At 37.9% G+C, this 18294-nt stretch overlaps 1 protein-coding gene across 4 annotated transcripts in view; it reads right to left on the bottom strand.

The window, feature by feature from the left end:
- Positions 1-18294, bottom strand: part of GRIA3 (glutamate ionotropic receptor AMPA type subunit 3) — a 315236-nt gene that overhangs the window by 129845 nt on the left and 167097 nt on the right. For all 4 annotated transcript variants that reach the window (XR_005237492.2, XM_008019472.3, XM_008019471.3 and 1 more), the window contains one exon: positions 11816-11869. Coding sequence is in view for 3 of the 4 variants with exons in the window: in XM_008019472.3 (XP_008017663.3) it covers positions 11816-11869 (54 nt within the window). In the remaining variant the exon portion in view is untranslated. The remainder of the gene's footprint in view (positions 1-11815; positions 11870-18294) is intronic.

The following is an 18294-nucleotide window of genomic DNA, read 5'->3' on the forward strand; positions in this document are numbered from 1 at the left end:
CACCTGCTGACTAAATTAACTCCCATATTCCATGTGTGTAAAAAGAATGTGCCCCACATACTGAAGTCAGCTAGCAACCCCTTATCAGCTTGGTTTCAACAGTTTCCCAGTTCATGGAAAGCCTTCTTATTTAGTTTACTTGGGATAATTTTGCTTATTTTGCTTTACTGTTGTGGAATATATTGCTGTTACACTCTATGTGTAGGAATGCAGGATAAGCTTACTCAATGTTCTCTTAAATTGAACACTTAATAATTTTCCAGATATCACCTTTTGTTGGAACTCAAGAGTTATAAATGGCCCTTGACATACCAAGTCAGCTTTTTGACTGAGCTCCTCTCTACCCCAAATGCAAGGGAACCAATAGTTAAGCAGGAATATCATTGCCCTATTCAACCTAAAGAAGTTACAGAAGATGAATCTTTGTCCTTCTACAACCCTTAGGATTAAGGGTTCTCTTATAGAAGGAAGGAGAGAAATGTCAGAGGCATTTGAACCAGAGCAACTCCATCATGAGTAGGGGCTGGGTAAAATAAGGCTGAGACCTACTGGACTGCATTCCGAGGTGGTTAGGCATTCTAAGTCACAGGATGAGACAGGAGGTCAGTACAAGATACAGGTCATAAAGAACTTGCTGATAAGCCCACTAAATCTCACCAAAACCAAGATAGCAATGAGAGCGACCTCTGATTGTCCTCATTGCTACACTCCCACCAGCACCATGACAGTTTACAAATGCCATGGCAACGTCAGGAAGTTACCCTATATGGTCTGAAATGGGGAGGAATCCTCAGTTCTGGGAATTGTCCACCCCTTTCCTAGAAAACTCATGAATAATCCACCCCTTGTTTAACATGTAATCAAGAAATAACCATAAAAATGGGCAACCAGCAGCCCTAGGGGCTGCTCTGCCTATGGAGTAGCCATTCTTTATTCCTTTACTTTCCTAATAAACTTGCTTTCACTTAAAAAAAATAAAAAAAGAATGTGCCCCAAAGCAAGGTGATTACATCCCTTTAAAATCTCTTCTTTTTGTATCCCTTTCTCTAATTTAGACTTATGGAGTATGAGGCCCAAGTATCTAATTCAACAGGTGACTTTGAAGTACAAGCGGGTTTGAGAACCACTGGCCTAGATTATTGTCCTAGCTTCCTAGTTGGTGCTCTGATTTCTGTTTTTTTCCCCCTCTCCAGTTTATTCTTCACATAATAAATTTACCTTCCTAAAATACCAGTTAGAGTATAAGACTCCTTTCTCAAAGGATTGCAATGAGTCCCTACTTTCTATTAACAGCGAAATATCTTAACTTCATTTTCAAGGATTTCTATTATCTGTTATCTTCTGCTCCCCTGGCCTCATCTACACCATTTCCTTCAACAGACCTCATGCTCTAGCCACATCATGCACTCTTTAACATTGGTATCTTTGTTCTCTTTGCCTACAAAGGGCCCCTACTTTATTACTTACAACTTTAGGTGCCTCTATTGAAATTTCATTCTTCAAGAACCATTTTCTTTTCTTTCCTTTCTTTCTTTTTTTATTATTAATATTATTTTGATTGACAAATCATAATTGTGTACATTTATGGGGTACGATGTGATGTTTTGATATACATATACAATGTGAAATGATTAGATCAAGCTAATTCACATACCCATCACCTTGCTCACCTACAATTTTTTATGGTGAGACATTTGAAATTTACCCTCTTAGTTTGAAATATATGATACAATATTATTGCACCCTGCTGTGCAATAGCTCTCAAAACCTATTCCTACTGCCTGTCTGAAACTTTGTACTTGTTTATTAACAACTCCTCATTCCCTCCCTCCTCACCCCCTAGCCTCTGGTAACCACCGTTCTCTCTACTTCTATGAGTTCAACTTTTTAAGATTCCACATATACATGAGATCACATGGTATTTGTCTTTTTGTGCCTGGCTTATTTCACTTGACCTGATGTCCTTTAGATTCATCCATGTTGTCACAAATGACAGGATTTTCACCCTTTTATGACTAAATAGCATTCCGTTGTGTATGTGTACCACATTTTCTTTATCCATTTGTTCATGGACACTTAGGTTGATTCCACTTCTTGGTTATTGTGAATAGTGCTGCAATAAACATAAAATGCAGATAACTCTTCAATATACAAATTTGTTTCTTTTGGATATATGCCCAGCAATGGGATTACTGGATCATATGGTAGTTCTATTTTCTGTTTTTTGAGGAACCTCCATACTGTTTTCCATAATGGTTGTACTAATTTACATTCCCACTAACAATGTGCAAGCATTCTCTTTTTTCTGCATCCTTGCTAACATTTTCAATTAGTGAAATAATAGCTAAGAACATCTATATCAAATTTGTCCCTGTATCTTCTACTAGGTAGTAAGGGGGCTAATTGTGCTCCTTTATCCTCCCCCTTCCCAATGTTTACATAGGCTATTGTACATATGGATGACTGTTTATGGATTTTTGTCTTATTATTGCATGACTTCACATGCCTTCTGTGCAATAAGTATATGTGTATACTCTACAACATAGGTGTTAAGTGACTCTAAGGTCTCAAATTTCCTGTTGTGCTATGGAATTTCTGTTAAGCCCATCTTATTATTTCATAAGGATTTTAATAATTAAGGGATGATTATATATTCAATGATTTTTGTGTGCTTGGACTAAACTTATCGAATTCTAGTGCTGTTTGCATTTCACCAATTCTATTTGGTTGCAATTGATGGTTTTTTTGGCTAGCCATGTTAGTATCCTTTCCTTTGGTTTGAACGGTAATCTTTGTGTGCAGTGGGAAGAGATTAAAAGATATGAGAGAAGGCAGGGACAGATCGGAGGCAATCCTACTGCTCATAGATAGGGTGAATTGAAATTCTGCTTTCTCACTTTCTACATTCCAAGTTTCTGTACACTTGACTGCTTCTGTGCAACAATGGTGATATTTGTTAGAAATATGGGTATAATATCCAGAAGTGATTCTTCTGAAATGGAAACTACCCATTTGGACTCGTAGATTCTGCTATATTTCATAAATTGCATCACATCTCAATCACATCATGTCTGTTTGTTTGATCGGTGCACGTTTGCTCACATCTGAATGCAGCTATATAAAACCAACATGACCTTTATGCCTAAGCAGTTCATGCAGGGTCTTGTAAGCTTCCGTTGATTAACTCTCCAAAGCCATATTTCACATAGACACTGGTTACACAACTGTCATCCAAACACAGACCGTCCACGATTTGAGAATAGCCAGACAATTCAGTCTTCCAAAGATCCAAATGACTTTGGTATTATCCCCCATCTTTGTTGATTTTCACATACTGAAATTCACTTTACTTTTGGAAATGTGGATGTTTGAGAGTTGGAAATAAATATATCCAAGGCTTACATTAAGTGCATTTATTTACAAGATATGATGTGGAGTTTTCCTTCATACAGTACTATTACTAGGGCACATTTTGTACAGGGAGGAAAACAGAGACAAGATCCTTAAGTTGGGTGACTTTTAGGAGTTGATGATAGATTATGGGTGAGAAAAGGTGGCTTGCCTATAAGAAAGATAAAAACAGTAGAATGAGGGTTGGAAGGCTGCCAAAGACAACTATCTATCTCACATTTTGGATGAAGACTGCCTCTGCCTTTAGTGCGATTTGAATTGTTCATCTGGATGATGCTTCAATAAAGAAATGCATAGTAATTGTGGTGATTCAAGTTGTCAGGTTGCTAATGAGAGACACAAGTCTTTTTCTAGAAAGCAGATCCATCCTCCTGGGAGGGTACAATGTGTAGAGTTGAAGATTACACCATATAAATTAGTACTTGAGTACAATTTGCATATATTGTTCACTCATGATTTTATTCTCCAGTCTGACCAACAAACATACTTAGAAACCTATTAAGTGCTAGCTGTTACAATGGTGAGCCATCTCAAACTTGGTCCTTGCCCTCATGGCACTTCATTTCAGTGGAGGTTATTTGTATGAATAAATAAATAATTACAATGTGGCATAAGTTCTATTAATGGGGAAATAGCCACTGATATCTCTCTCTCTCTCTCTTTTTCTTTTTTTTTCTAACAGCTTCATTGAGGTATAATTTATATCACACAAAACTCATCCATTTGACATGGATTTTTAGAAAAGCATAAATCAGATCATACCCCTTCCCTGCTTGAAATTTTTCAGTGGGCCTTCTGTTGCTGTTGAAAAAAGGTAAAACTCTTCCACCTGGCATCTAGTCTGTCCTGTCACTCATTCTGCTCTACCCAAAATTGCCTTCTGACTGTTCAGGGAAGACATCAAGCTGTTTTCTGCCTCAGGACTTTGGCATGTACTGTTCCCTATGAATGGACTCTCCCTGATTGGTCATGTAGCTGAATCCTTCTACCCTTTCAGATTATTGTTTCAAAGTCACCTTTTCTGAAAGGCCTTCTCTGGCCACACTATGCAGACTCCCACAGTATTGACTTTCACAATCTGCCTTCTCTTTATTCATTGTCCCAGCACCTGTTCTATCTCCATAGCAATTATCATAAGCCATGCAATTTTGGTCTGTACAATACAATTACAAAGTTCTTAAGGACACTACACTCCGTTTTCCTTGCTGTGCAGTGAACAAGTTGTTGGACATACAGTGGTATATATAGAAAAAACTTACTGTAAAGACCTTTAGAGCAGTGCTGCTCAAAATGTGTGCAGACTGGTGCTGGTTCATTGTTTGTTACCAGTCTGAGATGATATAAGGAAAGAAACGGAGGGTAAGTCTTTATCAACCTTCATAGGAACTTGACAGGGTAATATAATGGCTGTTGAATATAATACTAAAAAATATTGAACTTATATTTTATATATCTTATTTTGCTTGTTTCATTTTTTAAGTAATTTATTTTTGTTGCATGTTTACTGGTCCATGAAGATCTTGAGGGGGAAAAACTGGTTCTTCTTCACAGAGAGTTTAGGAAGCACGGTTTTAGAGGACATAATCCGAGAGCTTGGGGAGAAGATAAAATGCTTTTAATTCATCTTGTTATAATATTGGGTAGGAAATGATCTTTCCTTGTTAATTTCAGGCAGGGGAGAGAGAGAAGAGGGACAAAATGCAATGGTTGACTATAATAAAGGCATTTTGGGAGAGAGAGAATAGGAGTCTCAGAGTTCGCTACTTTAAGCTGACAAATGCCTGTGGCTTTCGAAATGTATGGCAGGAAGTTGGACCCCAGCCCAGTCCCCACTCCTCATTCCCTTGGTGTTCTATATCCCATTTCCATTTGGAGAAGAAAGTGAATCCTGAGCTACCAGAGAAGTTGTGCACCAGGAGAGGTGACTGGATTCCCTGACATTTGGGACCAGTGGGAATTTTTACCTCCAAGCCCACCTCTCTTGCCTGCAAAGCCAGGCTCCAGCCCAGTGAGCTCTGTGTTTACATGCCATCTGCTGAGGTGTCAGTGATCACAACATGTGGGTTTGAGCATTTGAATTTTTTATTTAGAACACGAAACATGTCAGAACAAAGGAAGGGAAAGTAGAGAACAGAACAAGAAGACCTGGAAGGGGAAGAGAGAAGGGAATAGTTGTTACTGGCAAGCAAAACAGCATAACTAAATCTTATTTAGACTTGTTTTCTCTCTAAGCAAAACAGGCCCTTCTCTTTTTCAGGTACATTCTGAGATCTGGTAAGTTGCGGAGTTCACTTCCTCAAGCTTGTTGAAGCTCCTGGCTGCCTGTTTGGGTTCAATTTTATGAGTAATACTCTTGTTTTAGTAAAATTTTGGAGAAATTAGATGTCATCTAGTACCCCCTTCCATCGTTATTTTCTGGCATAAATGAGGTTAGATGAGGAGGGAGCAGAAGACAAAGCATAAGAAAAAAGGGGAATGAAAATATGTGTGTGTGTGTGCATGCATGCGTGCGTGTGTGTGCGTGTGAGAGAGAGAGAAGAGGGAAGGAAAGCGGTTGGCACAGGGAGTGATGGGGATGTAATTGATGCCTGTTAAGATACAGTTCATGTTGGGATAGTTTTTTCAAACCCAGATTCACAAAGTTGTCCTTTTTTTTTTTTTTTTTAAAGACAGAGTCTTGCTCTGTTGCCCAGGCTGGAGTGCAGTGGCACAATCTCAGCTCACTGCAACCTCCGCCTCCCGGGTTCAAGCAATTCTTCTGCCTCATCCTCCCAAGTAGCTGGGACTACAGGCGCATGCCACCATGCCCAGCTAAGTTTTGTATTTTTTTTTTTTTTTTTGGCAGAAACGGGGTTTCACCATATTGGCCAGGCTGGTCTCGAACTCCTGACCTCATGATCCACCCGCCTCAGCCTCCCAAAGTGCTGGGATTACAGGCATGAACCATCACACCCAACCCAAGGTGTTCTTGTTTTTAAAAGCCCTTTTTATCTCTGATCACTTCATCCTCATAAATTTAGAGCTTGTGCTTCATTTATTTACATTTATGTCTTTGTGAATGCTCTTATGTGACCTTTGTGGTGCTGGCTTTCTATCTCACTGAGAAGCTTGGGTGGGTAAAGTGGGAAAAGCAAGGTTCTCTGCTAAGAGTGTTACCAATCTAGATAGAAAACCTAGTTCGGCAATGGATTAGCTATGAGACTTTGGGCAAGTTATACATATTTTCTGGGCCCATTTTCTGATCTGTAAAAGGCTTAGGGAGGTGGGTGGACAAGAAGTCTCTCCTCATAGAAGTTCTGAGAAAATTAAATGAAAGTCTAAAGAAAACAGCTAACACATCAGAAAGGAATATAAGATAGATGAACTTTCTTCTATTTTTTCTCTTTGCACAATGACCTGTTTGATTGCCTGTAGCTCTCTACTGCTGACAGCAGACATTACCTAAATTCCTCCACTTACAGGGTCAGCAATTGTCTCCAACTCTGGTACCAGTCTCAACCTAGGCAGAGAAACTGTCAGGTCTTCTAAGGCAGTGGTTAACTGGTGCAACACTGAATGAGCCCTGCTATGGCTCATGTTCTCCCCTGGGCACTTCAATTGTTTGTGGGTTTTTGTTTTGTCTTGTTTTTGTTTTTGGTCTTATATGGGGAGTGATGAACATCTGTTGTTGGATCATTCAATCCAGATCCAATTTGCCCTGTGTAATCTGCTAGGCTGTTTTTGATTGATCCTTCAGATCCCCAGCTCTATTTAAAACTTGACTAAGAATACTCATATCTCTCTTGGTTTTTGCCCGCTTGGACTGATTTTAAAGCTTTAGTCTACCTTTTAACTTTATATCCCCAAGAATAATGGGGCTCTGGTTTTGCTTCCCTGTTTGTGTCCTCAGCATTCACCCAGATGATAGGTCTACACCCTTACTCCTGGCCTACCCTGGTCCAAACTGAACTCCAAGAGGGAAGAAATGTAGATCTTGAAGTGACAGTGGTTTATTTTCCAAATTCTAGTCATTAATATACCACCTTTTCAGTTTTTGCCATATAGGTGGACCATCTGAACTATAAATTTACTTAATATTTTTATTTACATTGACTGAGTTTCTTTTATCTACATATCTACTTTAGCCTCATTCTAAGGAATGGTATCTATAAAATCACAGAATTGCTGGGATAGTTGTTTTTCTAATATGTATTTAATACACATTCAAAACTAATAAGTTAAAAGCGAAGTTTTGCTATGTAGTATCTAAAATCATCTCATGTACATTTTGGGAAATACTGATCTTGTCTACCTCTGCATTTTACAGATTGATAATCAGGTTCAGAGAGGTTTGGTTTGCCATACAGGTAGTTAGATGAATTCTTGGGATTCAAACCTGACTCCTACCTCCTAGCCTCGTGCTTTATTTTTTTTTTTTAATTTTTATTTTTTTATTATACCACACTGCTTCCTGCCTTTGCATCTATTCCTAATATTACTCTAGGGCTCTACACACAGTAACTGAGCTATCATTACTGACATATATGAAAAAAACTAGATCACTTTACACAACATGCCTGACAATGCAGGGTAAAGCATCTGGATCCAGGACCTTACCATGAGAGATTGAGAGGCTGCTTGACTGACAGATTGTACACATGATGGCTACCTCTGGGACTAACGTTGACAAACAGCGCCATGTTAGAGAGAGTCCTGGAAGAGAAAACAACAATTAATTACAGAACAACTCCAAAAAAAATGACATCATCAACTGATACAAGAATTTGTAAGAGACTTACTTGCTCTATTGGGATGTCCACTTCTGGCCTGAGTAGATCACATCTCTGGGTTGTACTCCTGGTGTAATCTTCTGTTTCTTTTTGGGATTTCAACAAGCTAGAATTTTCTGCAGCTCATTGTCCACTCTGAAATGTACATCTTGACCTCTGAGAGGCCTTTGTTAAAGCCTTCATGGAATATCCAAGTCTTCTCACTTTAGGATTGCTACCAGGGGACGTTCCATGTAAATGTACAAAGAAGTCTTTGCCAGATAGACAGAGCTCAGTATCAAAGGGAACTGCAGGAAGTGATTCCAGGAAGCTTAGTTAAGTAGCTTAAGTATTCTTGACTCTACATTTGTAGAAGAAAGCAGTGGTTTTGTGGTGTTTGTAACACCAAGACTCACATGGGACTTTACTCTTCTGTATATAGATATCCATCCTCAGCTTACATCCAGCTGGCTCATCTTGAAAGGAAACATCTTCTTATTTCCATTTCCCCTTTTCTTGACCATCCAACTTACTTCTAAATAGTTTTGGTTTACTCTCTCTCTCTCTCTCTTTCTGTATGTGTGTGTGTGTCTTTGATGGAGGCATTTGAGGTAATTTTTATCTGCTTTGAGAAAACTGGGAACCATGGACCATAGTAGGGATAATTTGTCTCATTATTATTATCATTAGAGATGAACAGCAGCTCCTATCTCTATTGCCCAAATGCAATTTGATATAGAGTACAGGGACTTACATGGCTGAATTCAAATGAAAAGAGGGTCACTAAAGGAAGAGAAAGGGTGGCAACTCAAAGCATGGTAAAGGAAATCACATTTTCATTACTCAGACTGACATGATACTATACATTACTTTCTTTTCGAAGGAACAGACTTTGCTTGTTCTTGTAGTAGACATTCCCCCAAAGTCTCATAATTCTGAGTTGTGTGTATAGAATTCAGTTTGCCATTCTTTTCCCCAACCTTGTCCTAGTGATTTTCTCTTTCAGTTCTATCACTCCACAGACTTTAATTTTTGTCAGGTCTGGATCTCAAAATTGCAATAAAAGCTGATCTAAAAGATTGTCAGTAGGCAAAGGATAAATTCTTGAGATGATGGGTACCCTATTTATCCTGGTGTGGTTATTGCGCATTGCATACCTGTACGAAATATCTCATGTAAGCCACAGAAGTATACATCTAGCATGTACCCACAAAAATGAAAAAAATAAAAAAAGTTTGTCAGTAGAAATAAGGAGACTCAGTTGGAATTACAGAATGGGAAAGGCCTTTACAGTCATGGTAGGCCAACTGAGATAGCTGTTCTTACGCACGGCTCAGATGGCCCTTTAAGGCAAAACCTGTCTCAAAGAATTAAGTTAACTGACAACCTCCAGCTTCAGGTACCTTCAGATCTGCCTCGGTTTTCAAGTGGAATGTGTGTGCTTTCTGGGCTGCTGCCAGCTAATGACTGAGCAAAGTCGGGATGCAATGACTTGCCATTTGGAAGAAGCATAGGACTCCTCTATGAGCTATGTTTTACACTGATCTCCTAGTTGTGTTGGCCAAGATTTTATGAGTGCTACACTACAGTCTGAAGCTTTTCCTATTAAACTTGCTTCCTTTTCCCTTCTCTTACTGGTATAGACCTGTATTGTGGTCTGAAGCTCTCCCTGCCTACTTTTGTCCCTTTCCCTTTTATCTTTCACAGGTGTTACTCCCAATAAATATCTTGCACTTCTAATTATTATCTGCTTTCAAATGACCCACCCAACACGTCAATGACTGCCCTCCACCACTCCCACCTGAGTGTTAAAGTAAGGTAATTGTAACACAGTCGTTAGAGGTGAAGTGACTTACCCAAGATCCCTTACCTTGCTAGTAGCAAAGTCAGTTTGACAACCCAAACTTTCTGAACCCCAGTTCAATGTTATATCTCAAACTTATTCATGTATAATAACAACCATGTATGCAAAATCCAGATTTTGCTATATCTCTTTATCCCCCTTGCTATTGTTTACTTAAACATTAAAAACATATTTTATGTTTTGTTATATCTCTATGTTAGCCCTATTTGAAGTAATAATATCTATAAAATTTCAATTTTGATGCGCTAGCTTTATATTTTTCTAATACATAGTAAGGAAATATATTTTCATTAAAATAAAAAAGTTTGCATGTGTGTACTACCTACAGTCACCTCAGGTATGGGTCAGTGATTGGTAAACCCTGCATTTTTAAACACTGTGCTATAAACCTTGCTGCTTTCTAGGACATACAAATCAGAGGAGAAGGAAAGGGGAAAGAGATGAAGGAAGAAAAGAAGGAAAGAAGAAAGGAAGGAAGGAAAACAGAAAGGAAGGAAAGAAGGAGAGCAAAATATTTACTGGTGAGAAAGTAATGATAAAAAGTCATCAATAACTGTAACAGGTACCTTGTTGTAACATCCATATATCCTGACAAGCCACAGTCTAACCTCCATCGCATTAAAAAAAATCCCTTTATTTACTGGTTGCCTAAAAACCATATTGAAAATATATGGATGCAATTTAAGAATCAAAATTTCTTCTCCTAAAAGAGTAGATTCATTTATTCCCAAAGTGGACTGAAGTGCTCCACTTAGAGCAAATTATTGGAGAAAAATGCACACTACATTTGAAAGCAGTAGCTCTAATCTGCATCTTATAAAGTGTTTGAATGCACACACTCCTAAGAAAGAGGTTTAAGTAACATTTCCTTTTTCATTTAAAAAAGATTCATTATTAAAAAAATAAGATATTTCTTTGATTAAAATATATAAGAATATAATTACAATAATCTTTCACCTTTGTTTCTATTCTTTTGGCTTAAGAGCTTTATAATGATCATAATTCCGTTGTGCTAATGAAACAAAATTGGGGTTAGAACTCATGTTATGTAATAACTTTAATAGATTTTTAGTATTATAGTGATAATTTAACATTTCTCTTTCATTTCATAGAGATGGTATTATTCAGAACCTCTGCCAAACAGATATTACCAATTTAGAAGCAGTTTTGTTAATTCCTAAACAAATTGTCCTTCCAGAGAAAGAAAATGTATAAAATAACCTTAATGAAATACTAGCTTCTACAGAGTCACAAATTTTAAAGGCATGGGAAGTTTGAAAATAAACATTCAAGTTGTGTTTTATGTAAGTAGAAATGTGGCTATACACTTTGGCGGGGTCATATAATGTACCATGTTGAAACCTACTCTGACATCTGGCTCAAAAAGATTTGGTAGTGGTCTGCTTCTGAAAGGACAAATGCAGTACTGATCTGCACATATACTTGAATCAATTGGGAAAGAGTCAGTTTCCTGTGTCCCCTATTTCATGGTTTATATTTCAAACCCAATTAAAATAGTTTACATTTCAAACCAAAATTGAATCTAAAAACAAGTAAAGAATCATATCAAATTATTTTTTAAATTAGGAAAGAATATAGCTGCTTCACAGCTAAAACAACGACAGCATAATTGAAAGCAAGGCTATTGCATTCAGGTTTTGGTATTTACTAAGTCATTTCTCCAGGTTTCTGGAGAAAGCATTAGGTGCTTCATGTATTTCCTTTTTGGATGATTACAGAACAATGCAAACTAAATAGGATATATTGCCCAGGGACACTTGCTTGTTCTTACCAGGTTAGCGAGCATGTAGTGGTAACCTCTTGAGTGTTTCCCCAGGATCACAACCTGCAGAAAGAAGAAATAAGACATACTGCTTATTCAAGAAGGGCATTTTCAATTGCACAATCAGTGGGGCGGCTAGAACAAAATGTTAGATCTTTTATATACAGGAAAATCACAATTAATTGGATCAGATTTCTTGTTGTTGCATTTCGCTTTCAACTAGATAAAACAGGAAGACATGCTAATATCAAAGTTAAAATGTCAAAACAAGGGGAAAAAAGCTCCCTAAACTTCCAGGTCAGTAGTATCACTGTCACTTAAAATAGATGGCAAAAGTGATGAAGCTGAAGATCCCCAACCCATGAACTTGATTTGTGTACTTAGCTTTTGAGATGGAAAATCAGCTGAACTTTGCATACAAAGTAGAAAATAGAATGTACAGTATTTTTTTTTTTTTTTTTTTTTTGGTTATATGGAATGCTAAGGGAATAGAATATTCAAGGAATGGGGTTAATGGGATTTTCAGGTTAACTGAGGTTGCTTTTGCTTATTGAAAACTTTTCTAAAATGCTTATCTTCCTTTTCCTGCTTTAGTATGAAAGACTTGCGATCGTTTGTACATCTTTTGGTGCTGATCGTGATGCCTTAGGGCACTGAGGAGGGATTCCCCTCGAGGACACTTGGCAACGCCTGGTGACATTTTTGATTGTCACAACTGGGAAGGGTGCTACTAGCATTTAGTGAGTAGAGGCCAGGGATGTCGCTAGACATCCTACAATGCTTGGAATAGCCTGCACAATAAAGAATTCTCAGGCCCAAATGTCAGTAGTGCTAAGGTTGAGAAACCCTTCCTCAGCATCATCATTCTTACCATAATTTTTATGAATAATGCTATATTAGTGCAAAGTCTAATAATAGGCTTTGTATTAATACAATTGTACTTTGTACAGTTCACAAAGTACATTTTTATTATCTCAAAATATGTGAGTGGACTGAATATTTTCCAACCAAATGTGTTAGTTAGAAGTTAGAAGCTTTTGACTAAATAATTGATGTTTATTTCCTTGAAGCCAAATTCAGGAAACATTCTGGTTAATTGAGGATTTTTATTGAGTACTGACTGTGTGCAAAGTACTACAATGGGTACCCATGGAGGGAACAGGATAACATAGAGGTTAAAGACACAACCAGAGGTGGAACCAGGTTTTGTACTGGCCTGAAGCTAATGCAATTTTAGGATCTTTCTTTAAAAAACTATAAAATTATGAATGTCATAATTTGGAACAAGGCCTTGGAAAGAAGCTGTGCAAGTGAGGGGCCATTAAGTTTAAGCTTTATGATAAATTCCTCTCTGGATGCAGCTATTAAAGGGTTTAGAACAAAGTGAGAAGGCCTCAAAATTGCACACATATCAAACCAGAACTATACATGAAAGGTTGTAATAATAGTAAGTCTACCTGTCCTTATTTGAGTGCTTAGTATATGCAGGCATGGTGCTAAGTGCTTTATATGTATTTAACCCCCAGAACAGTTTAACAGATTAAGTATCATTAGCTTCATTTTACAGATGAGGAACTTCAGTCAGAGAGAGTTTATGTAAGTTTTCCAAGGCCGGACAGCTAGGAAGTGGTAAAACTGGAATTGGAATCTGGGTCCATTTGCCTCTAGAACCCATACTCTTGGCACTACTTCACATGGTTTCTAAATATGTGCTAAGTAGCAAATGCTAGTAATTGCTATAAATTCTTGGACAAGAGGAGGAAGAGATATTTAAGGCCTGAGATGAACAGGGAAGTCGTCATGGAGGAGGCAATGTTTAAGTTGACCAGAGAAGTGGAACCATACATTTGACTATGATGCTGGCATTTAAGTATATGTGTTTGTGTGTGTGTGTGTGTATGTGTGTGTGTGTGTGTGTGTGTGAGAGAGAGAGAGAGAGAGAGAGAGAGAGAGGACAAGAGAGCATAGTTTTTGATTAATTTAAATTATGAGCCACATTTCTGACTATTTATGGAGGAAATGAAAGGTTAACGAATGTCTTGAGGATGTGATTTCTCATGTTTCCATGACACGAAATGAGCTGTTAGGTATCTTCTGGGATGTATTCTTCAGTGCCCGCTTGCGAGAGACATTCTTGCTGGTGACATTTGTTAACTTTTGGTGGCAAGTTGGGACCATACATTTGTTGAATTTTTAATTAACTGACAACTCTCAGCATAATAAAACCAGAGGGTTTTGAGTTCTGCTAGAAAAATGGGCAATATTCTTAAAGACGTCTGGCACAGCTTAGAGAGAAATAAGGAAGGAATCCAAGGAAAAGGAATACGTCTTTCTCATTGGAGGCAGAGCTTAGTGATTTTTTTTTTGTGCGTAGAGAAGGTGAGAGGGAGCAATAGACGACATCAGTGTTGTGAAAAGAGCAGCAAATGAGGACCCAGGACCCCAATTTTGTCATTTGCTAATTGTTTGTTTGTGGGCAAATTACTGAGCCTTCATTTCCTTGTCCATAATCTGGCCCTGCCTATCTCAGAAGTGTTGCCAGGATTGAACTGGATAATGTCTACAAAAGTGTTTGATGCTGGGCGCGGTGGCTCACACCTGTAATCCCAGCGCTTTGGGAGGCCAAGGCGGGCGGATCACCTGAGGTTGGGAGTTTGAGACCAGCCTGAACAACATGGAGAAACTCTGTCTCTACTTAAAATACAAAATTAGCCAGATGTGGTGGTGGATGCCTGTAATCCCAGCTACTCGGGAGGCTGAGGCAGGAGAATCACTTGAACACGGGAGGCGGAGGTTGTGGTGAGCTGAGATCGTGCCATTGCACTCTAGCCTGGGCAACAAGAGCGAAACTCCATCTCAAAAAAAAAAAAGTGTTTGAAATGTCCATTATTTAAGTGTGTGATGCTATATAAATGTGGGAAGGGGTCATTCATTGAGACATTGTTTTTCAGATTCAGAAAAACTTGGAGCTATCAAGATACCTACTTTAATTCAGGCCCACTTTGGTCTGCTCAGAACAAATTTACTTATTTGAAGGTAGCTCTCTTATAACATCACCCTTTCAAAATTTAGCTTTAAACTGGGATAGGAAGCTTATTAAAGATAGGAACATTAAAGTGTCACAAAGCTGATGCATTGAAGCCCATAATTAATTCCTCATCCTTGCTTTCAGTGCCTTAACTCTTACTTAACATACAGTTCTTACCAATCTTGGTTTTCCAGTTCACAGTAAATTAAAAGCTTCAAACTAGAAGGCATGTGTGTGTGTGGGGGGGGGGGACTGATATTAGAAAGAGGTATTAGTAGCAGTGGAAGTGACAGACTGACTTAAAGGAGAAAGAAGGGATGAAAAAAGGAGACAACATCATACTACTGCACAGTATAATCATGGATGTTCCTTGTGACTACCTAATTCATCAGGTTATGTTTTATTGTGTTCAGTAATCTCTGCTGAAAAACCCAAGGATATGCATATTTTCAGGAAGGTTTCCGTAAGAAATGCTGAAAGTCCCAATACTTAAGACAGTAAATTGCAGTTATCTTGAAATCTTACTTACATGGAGCAGCTGTGATCCTACTGATGTGAGCTAAAGGAGGCCTCACTGCAAAAAGTGTCATGTTTTGCTCTCGGTCTTTCCCTTTTTTGAATTTTTGGTACAGGGCTTGTGAGAATAGGGTGGGATGGGAGGATTGTACTTAGTGCAATGCATAATGAAACTAGTTAATGGGAGTGGTTCTTATTCAGCTTGTCCTAAATCTTTGTTCTTTCCATCTGTTATGATGAACAAGGCATGAATTGTACCCTCAGTTACTTAATGACTCTGGTAACCGAGAGAATATTCAACTTTGCTTTTATAGTAATTATAATAGCTCTTTCTGAATTAGTTGCAGAACTTCAAGTATAAAAGCTGTTTTCACAGTCGACCATGAAATTTAAGGAAGAAATAGCAAGTTTCCAAATCCATGTTCTGTATTCACTTTGCTTTTGTAAGATTTGTTGGAAATGATGGATGGCTTGATATGATAGCAGATATATTAAATGTAATAAAGGGAAATGTGTGAAATGTAGATAAAATTTATTGTTTTAAGGAAATTTATTTTTAATCCTCACATATAGGATCTGAAAGAAAAAAAAAGCCACAATCCTTATTCACTGAAGCTTTAACAGCAGAGTTTCATTCGCAGAAGAAGGAGCTCTTACATACTAACACACAGAGCCATGCATATAGCATCAAATTATTTGTCAAAGAAGTTAGTGAATCATAGTCAACCCATTTTGGGGAGACTTCCTCTTACTGGCCCCCCTCCCCGTATCCACTCATCTGTGAAATTGGGGGTTGGGTATCACTGAGCAGTTAAAAATAATTCATAAAATATTCATTTGGCTTTCTATGTAAGAGGCCCTTTCCTTTTCAATTTAATGTTTAATCTAGACATTTTCATAATTTTAGAAATTTGAAATGAAATTGCTCCACAAGACTACTTGAGAGAGGCCCACAGATCCGTTGGGAGGCAAAAGCATCTGTTTTTCTATGCTCACATTTTAGAAAAAAATATGTGTGTGGAGAAGTGTGTATGTTTTTTCCCCCCTTAGATCCATCTGGTATGCAGATTAGGTTATTTGTAGACCTAAGTATCTCCTTGTTTGGATTTTCTACATCAGTGCCAAAAAAGGATCTATGTATAAAGATTGATCTTGCTTTGAGTACAGAACATGCCTTGATGCTCACCTTACTCTGTTTCTCTTTGATTTAGGCATCCTGCAAATGTCTGAGGGGCTAGGAGAGAAGTGTGGGTGTGGGGGATTGCTGGTTTAATTCACCAAGTTTTCTTCATTTATTGTATGACTACTTTCTCTTTAAGAAAAAACTATTAGACCACATTCTTTATGTTCAAAGAGGGGACATTTTTCAGCCCCCTTCATTTTTTCCTGCTCTCCTAGTTAAATCATTTTTTTTTAAAAGATACTGTTGTCCTATGGCATCCTATTTATGTTTGGCTGTGTTGGAAGTTGAATAAGAGGTGTGCTACAGAAATCAGCCTTAAAACATGCCACACTTTACAGAAGAAATCTTCCAAATGATAAAAGGTATTCATCTTCATGAATAAAACCCCCAAGGTACTAAATTGCCTGAGTCTTCCTAAATACATACCAGAAGTCAATTCTGTTAGAATTATTTTCTAATAATCTTAATCTGCACACACATGCTCTCCTATCACCAAATGACAATGCTTCATATTGCAGTCATCTGACTTGAATAAATGTGTTGGATTAGTGAGGCAGAGAAGAGCCAGTCACCCATACCAAAGTCAGCCCAATGGCAGTGGGGATGGGGGTGGTACAGATGGAGAAAAAAAGGCTGAAGCTTTTTGTAAAGAAGGAAAGCGGAAGTATAACCGAGGAATCTCATCAATGCTTATGCTGTCTACAGGGAAGCTTATGCAGAGAGAAGGCAATTGAAAAAGGCATCAAATAAAATGCTAGGATGTGAAGATTAGAGACAAGGATTTCACCAAAGAACATGTCTTTGGGAAGTTTCACTTCCCAGACTTTAACATTGCATTTATCATGACTCAATGGAATATGTGGAAGATTTAATGCTAAACAGCAGGAGAGGCAAAGAACCAATACAAATAAGAGGCAATAAATGGCCATGAATAAATTAAAGAGACAACAGATTATTCTTGCTGTTGGGGATAAATGGCCATTTAAATACATGTTGACCTTTGTTGGAACACTTCATTGTCTTAATCCTAAAACAGTGTTTCTCAAATTTCACTCCTTCACAAACATCCTTAATGATTTTTGTCTTATCTGCATGTCACATGACTATTATTTACTTAATATTTTTTTCTTTATAGCTAGTCACTACTTAAATCTAGTCATATCCAGAGGGATAATATCAATGAAACTAATACAAGAAAATAAATACAACTGTATGAAAATAAAATGTTTTCATCTAGGTGTCACTGAAAATCCTCTTGTGTACCACCAGGGGTGGTGGGAAATATTGTCTTAAAGCAGTCATATCTTTAGGGGAGAGAATGTAGACCAGGTTTCCCCATCCTGATGAAAGGTTAATTTCCCATTTATGATTGAATTTTTAAGAATATCTTCATCTACTTTCAAAGCTTCTTGAGTATTGCAAAGGAGCAAAATGATGGACAGAGTTTGGAAGGTAGCAAATGATGCCTGGGACTGTGTAAAAAATCTGGAAACTTACAAATCCATTTCCTGAGGCAATTTACATGTATTTCCCCACACAAGACGCCTGCAGCTTTGATCAGCTAGAGTCCTTGGTCATGGATCCAATAATAAATACTTTAAACTCCTGACTCTTTCCACCAGCCAGTGTCCTGTAAAAGGATGCTTTATCAAGCTATGTTGCATTTCCAAATGCTGTTCTTGGAGTACCTTATCTAGAGGACTTTTCATGGTACCTGTTTATATTTGGAAATATCCTAGATTTTTTTGGAGGGAAGAATTG

The sequence above is a fragment of the Chlorocebus sabaeus genome, chromosome X, assembly GCF_047675955.1.
Source record: "Chlorocebus sabaeus isolate Y175 chromosome X, mChlSab1.0.hap1, whole genome shotgun sequence".
In the NCBI taxonomy this organism is placed as follows: Eukaryota; Metazoa; Chordata; class Mammalia; order Primates; family Cercopithecidae; genus Chlorocebus; species Chlorocebus sabaeus.